Source organism: Alternaria hordeiaustralica (assembly GCF_023758085.1).
Source record: "Alternaria hordeiaustralica strain BMP 2776 chromosome Unknown scaffold_2, whole genome shotgun sequence".
NCBI classification, from domain to species: Eukaryota; Fungi; Ascomycota; class Dothideomycetes; order Pleosporales; family Pleosporaceae; genus Alternaria; species Alternaria hordeiaustralica.
The window spans coordinates 380,227-394,284 of record NW_026056774.1 but is presented as its reverse complement, the minus strand read 5'-3'; the positions used below and the strand labels follow the sequence as shown (position 1 = coordinate 394,284).

Genomic DNA, 14,058 nt, shown 5'->3' with positions numbered 1-14,058 from the left:
TCATCATGGCTCACAAGGCGCCGCTGGTTGTTCCTGCGCTCAAGCGACACACGGCCACTGTCATCGTGGCGCATGGACTGGGTGACAGCGGGGCTGGCTGGTAAGGAGACTCGACGTTATGCATGTGTATATCTGACCAGCGTAGGATATTCCTCGCGGAGAACTGGCGCAGACGTAGCAAGTTCGAGGAAGTCTCCTTCATCTTCCCCAATGCGCCAAACATCCCGATCACTCTGGTTCGTTGACCAAGTCCGACGCAAACACACGGCACATCGCTGATACGCGACACAGAACATGGGCATGAGCATGCCAGGATGGTACGACATCAAGTCGCTCAGCACGCTCGACGACCGCGACGAAGACGAAAAGGGCATCATCGAGTCCCAGAAATACTTCCACTCCCTTATCGACCAAGAAGTCGCAAAGGGCATACCCGCCAACCGCGTAGTCGTTGGAGGCTTCTCGCAAGGAGGCGCCATGTCACTGCTGTCCGGTGTGACATACAAGGAGCAACTCGGAGGCATCTTCGGCCTTAGCTGCTATCTCCTTCTTCAGAAGAAGATCAAGGACATGATGCCGACCGAGAACCCCAATCAGAAGACGCCCATCTTCATGGGCCACGGCGATGCTGACCAAGTGGTTGCGCACAAGTGGGGCAAGCTGAGCGCAGAGGAGCTCGAGAAGCACGGGTTCAAGGTCGACTTTAGGACTTACAAGTACGTTAGGCGCGTAGGGTGATAGGGAGAGTACTGACAAGGCGCAGGAACCTCGTGCACTCCGCCGACCCAGATGAGATCGATCACCTCGAGTCCTACCTCAACCAGCAAATACCTGCCCTCGGCGACAAGTCCGAGCTCTGACTTTCTCAATCGACCCCGCTCATGTCGACCGAAGCGACGACGGCCCTGGTACTCATAATCACACTGGCCATTGCTTGGTTTGCGTGGTACAAGCGCGATACGGTACTCAAACCGCATGACGAGACGGAGTGGCATGGAGATTATTAGGTTGATACAATGATGGCAGACATATCGTAGAATGACTTGGCATAACGTATATATGAACTGCAGCATTTTTTTATGCTCTAGCTTTGTAGTCGCGTTGTTCAGACTGCTTGATAGGCCCAGCCATAGCCGTATACTCGGATCTGCCAGTTCGTTATGACCTCCACGTAACCCCATATTATAAACCAGATACTAAATACATTTACCCCGCCTCCATCTTTTCAAACCAGTCATACTCTTGGTTTGTCCCGCTAACCTCATGTTCGTTGGTGATGGGTGGGGCGACGAACAAATTTTACAAACTTCACCACCACAACCCCAACCACTAACAATCTATCTGTTCTAACTTCACATCCTTCCATCAATTTCCGATATGGTCTAGTGGCTAGGATTTGCCGCTCTCATCTCGCAGAGTCAGTTCACTGTACAGTGCCGGCAAGGCCCGGGTTCGGTAAGTTCGCATCGCAGCAACATGACTTCGAAGCATGGTTCTAACGATTAATCAGATTCCCGGTGTCGGAAAATACATTCTTTTTTGCTGGTTTTTGGGTAAGGAAAGAGGGGGTGTTGAGGCATGGCATGAGGGGCCAAGATGGAGATGCTGGGTTGAGTTTTTGGATGGGCATGTGCGCTGGAATGTACCGCTGTTCAAGAACTTTAAAAGCATAAGGCCGCGTGTAAGAGAACGAGATTCATTTTGTTTTGGATTGCACTGAGCAGAAGAATATGGTATCACAAACGCGGTGTGCAAGTAGGTTTTATTGCTGGAGAGACTTGCAGACCTCTGCTTGTATACATCCGTGATGTGGTGCTTACCGCATCTAAGAGACGCGGCTCTGGGCCTCGGCTACGATGCCCCTACCACAATATTACAGTACCGCGACTTCAATCCATCATCCCACTTTTGTCGTGACACTGCATCATGTGCGCTCCTACCGCGCGTATTCAATGACGCGCGCACTCTCCAATGCATCTTAGGAGACTACCAAGCATCGCATTGCTCACCTGAGCCCAGCAACTCTGCTTTTTCTTGATGCCGAGCTCTCTGCAACCCCATCTCGATGCGGCCTCCTATCGATAGCTATATTTGGAGCTCGCTACCAGCTACACTCGGCCAACGTCCCATTCAGGCGTCCAACAACGTCACAAAATGCCAACGGGTTGCACGGGCTGGGCTATTCGTACGGACTATCCAACATTCCAGCTGGGACTCGCCTGCCTGCTAAGCTCACGCCTCAAAGCTTTGTACCACGGCATAGGAGAGAGAGTCAGGGGTTGCGTCGAGTCCGGCCCAGCTAGTCAGCATTTAGCGAGATGCTTGATTCCTTAGGGCTGATCCCCTCGACTGTTCCCACTCGTCGCAAATCTTCCAAACCCGCCGTCTGGTTAGCATGGAAAGTAACTCTTTTTCGCGTTCAACGGTTAACGAGAATTGGGTTTCCATGACGCTGTCGTTCGGCGACGATCCAGTAGATCTTCCGCGACATAACGATCAACAAGCGAACCCGCAATCACGATGTAATCAGCACCTTAAACCTCGTGTGAAGGATGCCGGCCTTCCCGATCAGTCTGGCCGAAACTTGCCATTGGTAAATTTCCGAACCTGCACGCTTTGGGGAGACGTCGCATCCGTGCGTTCAGGCACGAGCGGCCGTATTTGACATGCGCCTCAGCGCTGGCGGTCTCGTAGCGCGGGCCTAGGGCTTGCGGACAGCGTCAGTCCATGTGGAGATGTACGAGCGCGGTAGGGCGGACGGTGTTTATTGGGTGCGTGGGCCATGGGTCAATACGAGAGGGGCTGTTGTTAAAGAGCTGAGCTCGCTGCTATCTGTGGGTTTCGTTTCTTCACTATCTATCGTCAAGGTCGTCTGTCTAATTCACGCATCTTTTCGTCGACTCTTTATCGTTTCGACAGTCCACTCGCTTTCTACACGTCAATTATTTCGACATAGAATAATCATAATCAAGATGCGCTTCTCAGCTTTCGCCCTCCTCTCGCTGGTCTCGGTTGCCTTTGCTGGTAACTGCGGACCCCAGAATGGAAACGCCAAGTGCGCTGCCAACGAGTGCTGTAAGTCTACAACACCCTCCTATCTTCGAATTCTTGCTCACAATGCATCACAGGCTCCCAGTACGGCTGGTGCGGAACCACCCCCGCCCACTGCGACGCAAAGAACTGCATGCACCCCTTCTCCGGCGCCTCCTCATCCTGCAAGCCCACCCCAACCACGATGAAGACCTCGGCGACCAAGCAAGCCACCTCACCCGCAACCACCTTCCCCACCGCCGTCCCCGAGATCGACGTCTGCGGCCACGCCCAAGGCGGCGTCACCTGCCCCGGCGCCGGAGCCAACGGCTTCTTCTACCGCTGCTGCTCATCCGCCGGCCACTGCGGCCCCAAGAACGATATTCAGGACCAGAACCTGTACTGCGGCGACGGCTGCCAGGCCGGCTTCGGAAAGTGCGACAACCAGAAGGCGCCTGCTGAGCCTACTGCGCCCAAGGGCACTTCGGGTGAGGGCGAGACGTGCGGTCCTATTGTTAACAAGAAGTGTGGTAACAACCTCTGCTGCTCTGGTTCCAACTTCTGTGGCTCTGGTGAGGACTTCTGCGGAAAGGCCAACTGGTGCCAGAGCAAGTGGGGAAGGTGCAACTAAGATGTTGGATGTCAACATGGGTTGGAGTAGAGAGGTTGGGGGTAGAATAGAGTAACGAGTACAAGAGTCCCTGGGACAATGAAAAGACATGAGAATTACACTTTACTTGCACACGCGTAGATATTGCATTGCCATCTTTCCACGAGCGGATCCTCACTCAACGCCATGCTAGGCGCGGAAGAAGTACTTCACCAACCCTCTTGACACGCTCAACGCAAGCACAGAGCAACTTCCATTTACACCCCCATAGCACCGTCACGGGTGGGTCGTGGTGGACGTCCTCTCTTCTGTTCTATCAGGAGTGTTGTTTTGCTTGATGGTGCTGGTGTTGATGGTAAAGATAGGGGAGGAGAGCTGGAGTTGTCCTGAGCGAGAAGAAAAGCCATGTCATCCATTGTAAAGAGTGGAGCGAATGGGTGCCGCCGATAGTCCGGGGGAGGGAGTTTGACTGTTGATAGATTAGACTACATTCAAGTTTCGCACCTCTCGCTGGGAAATGGCTGCTCGAAATGGGCAAGGTAATATGATACTTAGGTACTGATGAAGTGAAGTGAATATACAGAATCTTGTCCAAGCAAGCTTCGGTCGAGCCGTTTTCCACGCGAGGGATCAGATATAATGACTTGGGGTCGCCCCGCTGTTTATCAAAGGCTTGATGGAAGGATGAGAGGGATGTTTGGTTTGATCCTAACAGTCCTCCTCGTGTATCAAGTTATATATCATTTCTTTATCTATAAGTTGAAGATTCTATCATCGTGATCTACTTTGTGTAAGGACCGTACCAGCACCAAACCACATCAAACTACACCAAACACATGACCGTCACACCAAATACGCCTCTCCTCCGAAAGATAGAAGACTAAGAAATAAAGAAGAACCCCAGAGAAATAGAAAACACCCAGTCCTACCACTCTCCCACACCACACTAACCCTTAACCCACTCACCCACCTCAAACCCCACCCTCCTCAAATCCGCATCCGCAAACCTGCCACCAGGTCCACACGCCTTCCAAACACTCAAACACCTAACCCCTTCGTCCATCTCCGGTTTCAGCCCCACCTGCCCCTCCTTCGGATCAAAGCTCTTCACATACAACGTCAAATCGGGTCCTACGGTGCCGCGCCACAGCGTCGCCATCCACTGCCAGTGGTCGGTTGGGCTGTAGGCATCTTGGATGGGGATGCGGGAGGCGTAGGCGATGGAGGCGGCGAGTTGGAAGGTTGGGAGCAGGATTACGGGTTTGATGGTGGGGGAGGTGGAAGAAAGGGAGTGGGAGGGGGAGTCGGGGGGTGTGGCGGAGTCTTTGCGGGTGTCTTTTGTGGAGACGATGATTGTGTCGCTGTTGTTGGGTGACGGGGTGTCTGTGGGGGAAGTGGGTGTGGTGGTGATGTATTTGATCATTTCTTTGCTCTTGGCGTGCCATTCTTTGATTAGGTCGAGGTAGTTTTCGAAGGTAACTTCTTTGTCGGCGTTGTTGGTGGGGGCTTGCGGTGGCTCGGCGATTTGGGGACTGTATTCTTTTTGCTTGATGAGGTATTCGTTGAGCCATTCTGTGAGTTCTTTGACGGCAGCTGGGTCGTCGCCTTCGATCGCAATGATGGCACCGCGATTGGCGCGGTAGGATGGGCTGGCGGAACCAGGCTCTTTGTACTGATAGGGAGGCGTTATACGTCCGAGGAGTTTGATCTTATTGGGGTATGGGAAAGCACTGAGAACTTCTTCTACGCTCTTGGGACTGCCATCGGACTGTAGAGATCCTAGCTCAACCATTGACTGATGGCGCATCTCGCGAGGGGTTCTCGGAGGAGGCATCGTCGCACTGTGTGGCGTCACATGGATGGGCGGCAAAGACTCGCGTCGATAGACAGCGTATTGCTGGATCGGGCCGTTGTGCGATCCGTCTGGTCTACGACCGTTACTCGTTGGCGGAGGCCCTTGGTCGAAGCGGCGCTTCTTGTTCGGCGTCAAAGGGCTATACATCATCGTGTCTCCACGCATGGTCGGATTGAGCTGAATGTTACTGAGGCTTGGTGGAATGGGGCCTCGGCGATGACCGGGCGACTCAAGGCTAAGGTTACTCATCACGGGTAGGTAACGAGTTGTTGGCGTGAGGCCTTCCGAGATGTTAGGAGGCGGCAGAGTTGGGGTGCCAGAGGCGTCGAGGAAAGGACTGGTAGGTGTTCTCAGACTGCGGCCACCACACTTGTGACAACGGTACTTGTCAACTGTCGTATGCTGGCCAGTAGGGTTCAACGGTGACGACCCAGGTTTGCCAAGACGACGCGGTTGGTAGCGATAGTCGGGGTATTGTTCCTGGTGCCTAGCCTTCTCTTCCTGACTTCACATTAACAAAGACAATGGAGGGTAAGGTGCCAAGGGCCACTAACCTGCGCAAGGTCTTGCCAAACCTTCTTCTGCTCTTCACCCTCAGCCTTCCACTGTTCACCGATAATCTTTGAGATGTCAGGATTGTTTAGACCCGGATTACGAGCGGTAATGGCCTGCTGGTGGTGCTGTCGATAAAGAATAAAAGCTACAGGGCAATAGTCAGCAGGCTGCGCAAGAATGACCGCAAACAATGATGGGTGTCTTTGTTCTGAGTCAAATCCGAGTCAAATGCTCCGATTAGGAAAGTGACGTACATCCAAGACCAAGGAAGATAATATCGACTTACCATTTCGCGGACGCGGTATTTTCGGCTCTGGCTGACACAAGCAAACATGCCCTGAGAAGTCTGGCTCGCCGCCAGCTGTAGCGGATGAAGCACTCGGGGGAGGTTTATCGTCAGAGGGACTGATCAAGTCGTCGGCCCCGTCAATCTCAATCAGCGGCGAAGGTCTTTTCCTTGTAGTCCTCGGAGACGACAAAGCAGGAGAGGCTGGCGGCTCGTCCCTCTTAGTACGCTCAGCAGTAGGACTAGAAGTGGAAGCTGGACGCGTCTCGTTGATCCGACTGCTCTTGCGCAAGTTTCTCGAAGGCTTCGAATCGTCCATCGGAGACACTGGGGAGGCATCACCATTCTGCATGTTTGTCTTGACGTACCGCCTCGGCACGTGAAAGAAGCTAGCGACAGGCGGAGAATGGGGAGAAGAAGGAGTCAAAGTCCAAACAATCGGTGGCAACACTCGACTGGCTAGCATTTTCGATTTCTAGAGACGCGGGAGCTGACCTAATGACTCCGATGGAAGAAGGCACGGTTCATTGTCCTCGGTCGGACACGAAGGGAGGGAACAGCCGCGTTGGTAACGAACCATTAACAACATGTCCGTATCTTTGAATGCATTATCCGGTAGCTAGAGTTGGATCTTTGACGCTTTGACGATGGTAGCAGCCGTGATCCAGTAAAATGATTGTTCCAGTCATATGCAGCCGATCTGCGCTGGCGGTTTCTTTGTTCTACTACTTCGGGAGCGTGCCAAGACGAGCTTCCACCAACCGCGAGACATGTACATTCCTGCGTCAGCTATGCAAATAAGAGCCGGGGCTTTGTCTCAGACCAGGGCCTGGTCTTGTCTCGCGTTCGTCATTGGAGTGGTACTTTGATGCGCGGCTTATGCAAGGGGCGCCAACAATGCAACACCTTCCCGCATTGCAGTGCCGCATCGCAACGGCTGTGGCTCAGCTCAGAAGCGAAGCTGTAGACGATAGTCTCCCCTATTACGACTGATGGTGTATGCAGTCAAAGCATCGAAAGACGGGCGCGAGCCAGGGAGGCAATAGACCTCAGAGATTTCCGCCTCCCCTCCACCCTCCCCACTTCCCCAGTCCTCGCCAACAATACAACATTCTCTTTCATGACAATGACTGTGGCTCACTCTTGAAAAAGATGCAGTCATACTGCGCCTTGCCACCATATGCCGTCCTGGTTGTAGCGAGGCGCATTTTACCCCGTGTCGCGGGTGACCATGTAGTTCCACGAAGCTCTTCTCAGCCATGGCCAAGTTCCAAACAGTGTCTTTGACAACTTGTGCTGACAACCCGAGGGAAACTTCGTTCTGTTGGCGAGGTCTCAGACACTTTCTTAATGACCTGTGATAGTATCCCGGAAGAAACTTGAGGTCAAAGCTCGCTCCTTCCTGCTTCTCCGATCTGTATCTCTTTCCTACGTCCGTGTCCGTGTCGCGGGGAAGCAGGAAGCTCCGTTCAGCCTCGGCCGAGTTCCAGACATTGTCTTGTGCTAATACCCTGGAGGAAACTTGAGCTTAAACTGCACTCGCTCATCTTCCTGCTTCTTCTCTTCCTCACTCTTTTCACGCACAGCATTAATGCTCCGATTCCCGCGTACCAAGTTCGCGGCATGTTTGCCAATGAGTTCATGAGCCGGCCCACTGAGCTGAATATTATCCCTATCACATCAACTCGTTAGCTTGAAACAGAGACAAAGCGTTTGTGTTGTGCCTATGATTTGTGGCTTGAAAGGAGCGTGAAAGCAGTGGATGTATCAAATGATCGAGGGCCGGACTCATGACTTACCAAAACAAGTGCTCAGTCGGGGCCGAGCATTTAACCAACCCACTCCCCCTTACAGCATCCAAGCAGGGCGTATCAACGTGTTCGAAAAGCGGTGCCTGAGCCCCAACACCGGTCGCATCGGAGATCTGTCGCGAGTGCAGTTGTTTGGCACGGACTTCGTTCATGATGATAGCATTCGGCTCAGGCATGTAGATGGCGCCGTTTTTCCATTCTGCAGCTTTCCGAACTAAGACTGTGTTCCAGTATGACCATAGAAACACCATTCGGTGCTGAGTCACCGCGAAATCGGCTTCCCGCATGGCTTTCTTTTGTACTTGGAATTGCGGGAGGAAAGACGCGTCGATCATTTTGGGTATGACGACGTTGGGCGGGTGGGCTGCGTGTTCGGCCAGGATGTCGAGACTGTGGAAGAGCGACTCGATGCTCTTGTCCACCGCGGACATGGCCACAGGCTTCTCCAACGTAGAGTATTCGAGCAGATCCCACAAGCCGAAGAAGACCGTGAAGAAAGTCCATTCGTCTCCTTTCCGCAGGCGTTCGGGGATGACTCGTCGCCCCTTGTCGTAGGCGACGTACTGTTCCATTTGTGTCTTGAAGTCAAACGACGTGACGGTTGTCTCGTTGCTTCCCGCGCCTTTCGTTTCCGTGTGGACGTTTGCGTCGACTAGCGATCCGATGTGTGCAGCCGCGGCTGGCTTGGAGTGGGCGAAGTTGTCAATCGTGTCACATGCGAGCTGGAGTGTGTTAAACTGTGTATTTGCATGAGGGCATGACTCTGACGAACCTCTTTGCAAAGCGTTTCCACCCATAGGTCGCCTCGATCTGCGTCGCGGGCTACGACTGCAGATAGCACGGGTGAAGAGACGCGGTAGCTTCCTGTGTCGGACCAATCGTTGCCGAAGACTACTATGCGGTGCGCGTTACCGCGCCATACGGTGTTGACGGTGTCTTCGAAATTGGCGGAATGTACCCAGGTAAAGTACAAGATCATGAGAATGGCAAGGGCAGCACATAAGTGCAGCCGCGAGAAGAACCGCATCGTGTGGTAGGCTACGCTGCGTGACAGGTGACAGGCGACAGGTGTGAGGGTGTAGTGGTAGCAAAGCGATGCGACCCAGCAAATGGAAGCAAAAAGTGGGTGGACCTGTGAGGGTATAGGTCGTTAACCGCGGGAGTAGGAAGCGTCATCCTTGCGCGTCAAGGAATCTGACGACGCAGTTGACGCCTGTGCGAGTGCGAGCCTTGTTGTGCATCACAATCCCGGCAAACTATCCGTCAAAAGCGGATACATGTCGCGTGCGCGTCGTACCTAGGCAGTCAGGCCAGCATCTTCTGAACACACTCCCAACATGCCCAGGTGCCTATCTCAACATCAGGTACCCTGCCTACAATAGGGAGAACATTCTTCCTGCAACTAAGAATTAGCAAAAGGAAGATAACATCCACCACCGCCCCTCCGCCTCCCCTCCGCCTCCCCTCCACCGCCCCCACCCACCCCGTAGCCAGCGTCATCCTTGACAAGCGTTAAGGAACATGACGACGCCTGTGCAGTGCGAGCCTCGCTGTGATTGCATCCCCGGGAATACATGGGTCAGAAACGTCCAAATGTGGATACATGTCGCGTGCGCGTCGCATGCCAAACTCAGAATCCCATGATTGGCCTGACTCTTCATCGACTCACATGCAATCGACTCACTTTCCACAGTCAGAGTTCCCCTGGCCAGGCTCCCTCCTTTTCTTTTTGCACGACCGCCGCAACACCGACGACGCCGACATTACACAGCGCCGTCGTGCGAAAAGTTGAGGTTCTGACCGCGCGGAACCTACGGCCGCTCGGCATCTCGCCCCACTTCTCGTGGCGTAATCTTGCGGAGCAGAGTTCAGGACTTACGTATATAATTTTAGCTAACGATTATCAGTGGAGGAGGATGCGAATGCCCAGGTTGTGAAAGCCACGAAGCCACAAATGCAGCAGACGCGCTATGCCTCTAGCGCGTTAAGTGCTTATCCTGCCGCCCGTTGGACACGATCGGGTTCGGAAGATGCCAACCGCTTGTCAGCCCGCTCGCTGCACCGCCGCCGACTCCTCGCCATCGCCAAACTTCAGGTTCGCGAACCTGTCCATCAGAAAATCTCGCATCGCACCTTTATCGTCGATCCACTGTGCGACGATGAACGCCTGCTCTGCCCATTTCCTCGTCTTAACATCGTCTTCTGACAGGTAAAAGTCCACGGCGCGATTGAAAGCGGTGCTTGCGAGCCATTCGAGCTCGGTTTTGGGGTAGCAGTCGATCTCCTTGATGTACTCGTCAGCCAGGTCTGCAGTGTCGTCGTTTGTGGCGAAATCAGAAGATGGCGGCGGTGTATCCAGTCCGGCTGTCGTGATGGTGGGATGGATGGTCTGACTGGGCTTAGGAATATATCGGGATTGCTAGGGTGCGGGAACTTACGTTTTTCTGCTTCGCAGCGAGATGCGTTACTTGCTGGATGCATTTGATGCTGACATCCTCGTCGTACTCGAGTGAAAGGCTGAACATGCATCTAAGCCAGCGTGCCAGTTTCGTGATGTCGCGGCCTGCTGGTTGGCGGCAAGTCAGGTTGATGATTTTCTGAAGAACAGATAATACTTCTGTCAACTTCGTCAGTCTTTATCCAGCGAGTAGTTCGATGATCTTACTCTTCTGATATTTGTTTTCTAGTCCTGCTTTCACGATGCAGCCATGCACGACTAGAACGAGATCTGCCAGAGTCTCGTAATGATCCGGGTTCTTGTACTTCCAGCACTGGTCGAATAGATCGTCAAGCTCATCCCATCTCTCAAGCTTTAGGACAGCCTCGAGCTCCAGTTTGACAATCTGGAAGTATTTTGACATGATGTCGTCTTGAGAGGTTCCACAAAGTTTGCTTATGCTCTCTGCTGCGGTGCGTCGGAACTCCTGGCTATGCCTATGGGCTTCGAGGTAGTAACCAATCTGTAATAGTCAGACACGGGTCGTTCTGGTGAGATGCGCGACTCACACTTTGCTTGGTGTTATCCTCTGCGCGGGCCAGGGTGGTGTAGGTACAAGCAGCGAGGAACTCGCAGAACACCAGCCGGAGGCAAAGATCACCGTCTGGATTTGGTTGGACCTTCTCCTTGAGAAGCTTGATGAACTGCAAAGGTCAGCGGTATTGCTTCCGTCTTTGGCGTTCAGCTCACCTCAGTGCAGCATCCGAGCAACCTGACCAGAAGTCCTGGTGGCATCTCCGCGCAGTACTTCAGCGACATGTTGTAAGCGTTCTTAGAAAACCATTCAAACTCCACGGCTGTGAATAGTTCCTTAGCCGGCGTGCTCGGCCTGATACGAGATGCCTTGGCTTGAACGCATGCTTTGACAATCAGTAAAAGCGCCTCTTCCGGAAGTGCATAACGACGTACCTCCCTCAAAGACATTGCAGATCTGTTCCAAGATACCGGTATCAATGTTGCCATCTTTAGTAAGCTCGGATTCCAACATACGTGCGGTAGACCTGGTCACATATTAGAGGCGCGTAACACTTCGGGTGAGCGACGTACCGTAAGAGCGCAGGGAGATGTATCCCTGCCGGCGCACTATGCTCGTACTTCTCCAGAACCTTCTCGAGAGCATTGATAGCCTGTCTTTTGCTCCCCGCACTCTGAGCCTCCATGACGCAAGCGTAAAGTAGGGTAGCGTCTTTCGCGGAACTCCGACAGACACAGTCGAGACATTCAGCGGCGAAGATCTCGTCGCCGCCTCGCAGACCTGCCTTGTACATGAGGTAGCGAGTTACTGGGTCGTCTTTACCACTCTCAGGCATCTTGGCGTGCACTTCTCGAGCAGCATCGAAATCTTGACGTGACAAGGCGCACTGTATGATCTTCCTCGCAACCTTGGTTTTGTTCTGAACGCCGGCCTTCTCGAAGATGTCATGAAGGCATGCTCGACACCAAGCCTCAGCGATGTTATGTTGTTCCTGGCTGGACGCGGCCTCCACCTTCTTCCACAAGAGGGTTTGCGCAGCATGTGTGGCAGGCGCAGAGAGCGAAACTTTGGAGTTCTGCGCCACGGTATCGAAAAGATCATTGAGTTGCTCGAGCGAATTTTCAGAAAGACTGTTGTTGATCCCAATCCAGATACGCGTGATGACTGCCTTCTCGATCCAAGACTGGTTTTCCTCTCGAAAGAGCCGGATATCGATCAGGTCGTCCAGTACCTTACAGGCGGTCGCGTTGCTAGAAGTGGTCAGCGAGACGCTGTAGGCGTTTATGATTATGTGTACCTGTGTTCTTTGAGCTTATGAATATAGTGCATGATGCTAGAATGTGTTAGTCAGACTGAATTAGAAAGGCTAACGGGTGAGGTGCTTACGTTTTGAAGTTTGTATCGTTCAGCACGATGGTACGGATCATGCGCAGAAGGACTAAGGGAGTTAGCGCGTGATGGCGAACAGATTCAAGGAGCTTGCCATTATAGAACTCGGACGTGTCCATGGTTTCGGCTTCGGACAGCAGTTCGATCTTCAGCAATGAGACAATCATCTTATCCCCGAAGTCCTGAAGAGCGTTAGTCAAAAACAAATATGAGCCAGACTGTTCACGAGACGCACAGTCTCCATCAACTTCACCATCTGCCATGCCTTCTCTTGGGCAATAGGCGTCTTAGTCTTCATATACGCCTTGACTGACGACCTCATTAGCCAGAGCTTGATCGCCATGTTAAGGGAACGTGCATACCAAGACTTTGCATGATACTGAGCCTCAGCTCACCAATTTCTGGACTGAGCATGTCCAGGTCCTGCTCCCCAAGAACATCGAATGCGCGCTCTAGCCATCTCGTAGCAACTTCACAATCGCGCTTCGCCAACATAGCCTTCCCGATCTCGTACAGCAGATCGGCAAGCTGCTCAGTGATGGTAGAGGTAAAGCTTTTCCTGACTTGCCTGCACTTCTCGAACATATGCTCTGCCATGCCCATCTGATCTTGACGCCACGACAAAGTCATCCGCACAGCGAAGTACTGCGCACGTAGGCCATCTGCGAGCTCGGTGTCCTTCTCAGGCTTGTCGTCGGGTCCCTTGCTCAGAACGTCTTCGTACTCAGCAGCGAGCTTGAGTAGGTCTGTCGCGATGATCAACTCATTCGCCTCGATGCACACTCTTGCAGCTTTCATTGCAACCTTCATGAGACGGATGCAGCTCTTGCGCTGGCGTACGTTATTTGGTCCGCGACCGCCAGCTGAGTCGAGGAGTAGGAATGCGTACGCACGGAGGCAAGGTACCACGTTGGTCTTGTCTGCTGCTAAATCCTTCGGCTGATTATTGACCACGGAAGTGTCGCGTCGCAAGCGCGTAGCTTCATTCCAAAGCTCTGTTCCCAGCCTGTCGAGTTCTTCCTGCCTCGCGGTGACGGTAGATGAGGTTTTGAGTGGTAGCCCAAGAATCTGGGCCTGAAGCTCACCATTGATCGTCGCATGGTTGCCGGCTTCTATGCGCTTGCTGAGCGTCGAGGCGAATGCTGGTGGGAAGGTGAGTGTCACGCGTAGGGCAGGCGCGAGGTAGTGCACTCACTGAGGACTGCCTTCAGCTTCTTCTCCCGCTCCAGTTTGGCTGCTGACTGCGCGGGCGGCATGATGCTTGTCAGATGGCAATGCGAACGACGTTGGTTGATGTGCAGCTTGGAGGTGTGAGATGTCGGATTGCGACCGCCACCCTGGAAGGTGGCTCCACACGCACGTGCATGAGATCAGGAAGGAGCATACACGTGGACGCGAGGAAACCTGGATGCAAGACGGAGGAACGAATGAATGAAGATATGAAGGCAGGCAAAAGGATGTACATGTTGAAGTAAACCTGTGGATATCGCCGCACTTGCAATTACCCTCCCAAGAGATGTGCGCACTCTTTCTGACCAATGTTTTGAGAC

At 53.2% G+C, this 14,058-nt stretch overlaps 5 protein-coding genes across 5 annotated transcripts; 2 read left to right on the top strand and 3 right to left on the bottom strand.

The window, feature by feature from the left end:
* Positions 1 to 5: 5 nt before the first annotated feature.
* Positions 6 to 860, top strand: J4E84_001597 (uncharacterized protein; the record flags this gene model as incomplete). The annotated part of the gene is made up of 4 exons (XM_049384228.1): positions 6 to 100; positions 146 to 236; positions 292 to 716; positions 764 to 860. The coding sequence occupies 4 exons, from the start codon at positions 6 to 8 to the stop codon at positions 858 to 860; spliced, it is 708 nt and encodes a 235-aa protein (XP_049247584.1).
* Positions 861 to 2,972: 2,112 nt separating this feature from the next.
* Positions 2,973 to 3,661, top strand: J4E84_001596 (uncharacterized protein; the record flags this gene model as incomplete). Its single annotated transcript, XM_049384227.1, has 2 exons — positions 2,973 to 3,075; positions 3,129 to 3,661. The coding sequence occupies 2 exons, from the start codon at positions 2,973 to 2,975 to the stop codon at positions 3,659 to 3,661; spliced, it is 636 nt and encodes a 211-aa protein (XP_049247583.1).
* A 925-nt stretch (positions 3,662 to 4,586) lies between these two features.
* J4E84_001595 (uncharacterized protein) lies at positions 4,587 to 6,339 on the bottom strand (the record flags this gene model as incomplete). The annotated part of the gene is made up of 3 exons (XM_049384226.1): positions 4,587 to 5,996; positions 6,050 to 6,115; positions 6,337 to 6,339. The coding sequence occupies 3 exons, from the start codon at positions 6,337 to 6,339 to the stop codon at positions 4,587 to 4,589; spliced, it is 1,479 nt and encodes a 492-aa protein (XP_049247582.1).
* A 1,500-nt stretch (positions 6,340 to 7,839) lies between these two features.
* On the bottom strand, positions 7,840 to 8,944 carry J4E84_001594 (uncharacterized protein; the record flags this gene model as incomplete). The annotated part of the gene is made up of 2 exons (XM_049384225.1): positions 7,840 to 7,990; positions 8,175 to 8,944. The coding sequence occupies 2 exons, from the start codon at positions 8,942 to 8,944 to the stop codon at positions 7,840 to 7,842; spliced, it is 921 nt and encodes a 306-aa protein (XP_049247581.1).
* Positions 8,945 to 10,191: 1,247 nt separating this feature from the next.
* Positions 10,192 to 13,764, bottom strand: J4E84_001593 (uncharacterized protein; the record flags this gene model as incomplete). The annotated part of the gene is made up of 12 exons (XM_049384224.1): positions 10,192 to 10,536; positions 10,586 to 10,764; positions 10,813 to 11,107; positions 11,154 to 11,288; positions 11,335 to 11,504; positions 11,554 to 11,645; positions 11,692 to 12,369; positions 12,417 to 12,452; positions 12,506 to 12,690; positions 12,744 to 12,817; positions 12,871 to 13,650; positions 13,704 to 13,764. The coding sequence occupies 12 exons, from the start codon at positions 13,762 to 13,764 to the stop codon at positions 10,192 to 10,194; spliced, it is 3,030 nt and encodes a 1,009-aa protein (XP_049247580.1).
* Between the last annotated feature and the right edge of the window lie 294 nt (positions 13,765 to 14,058).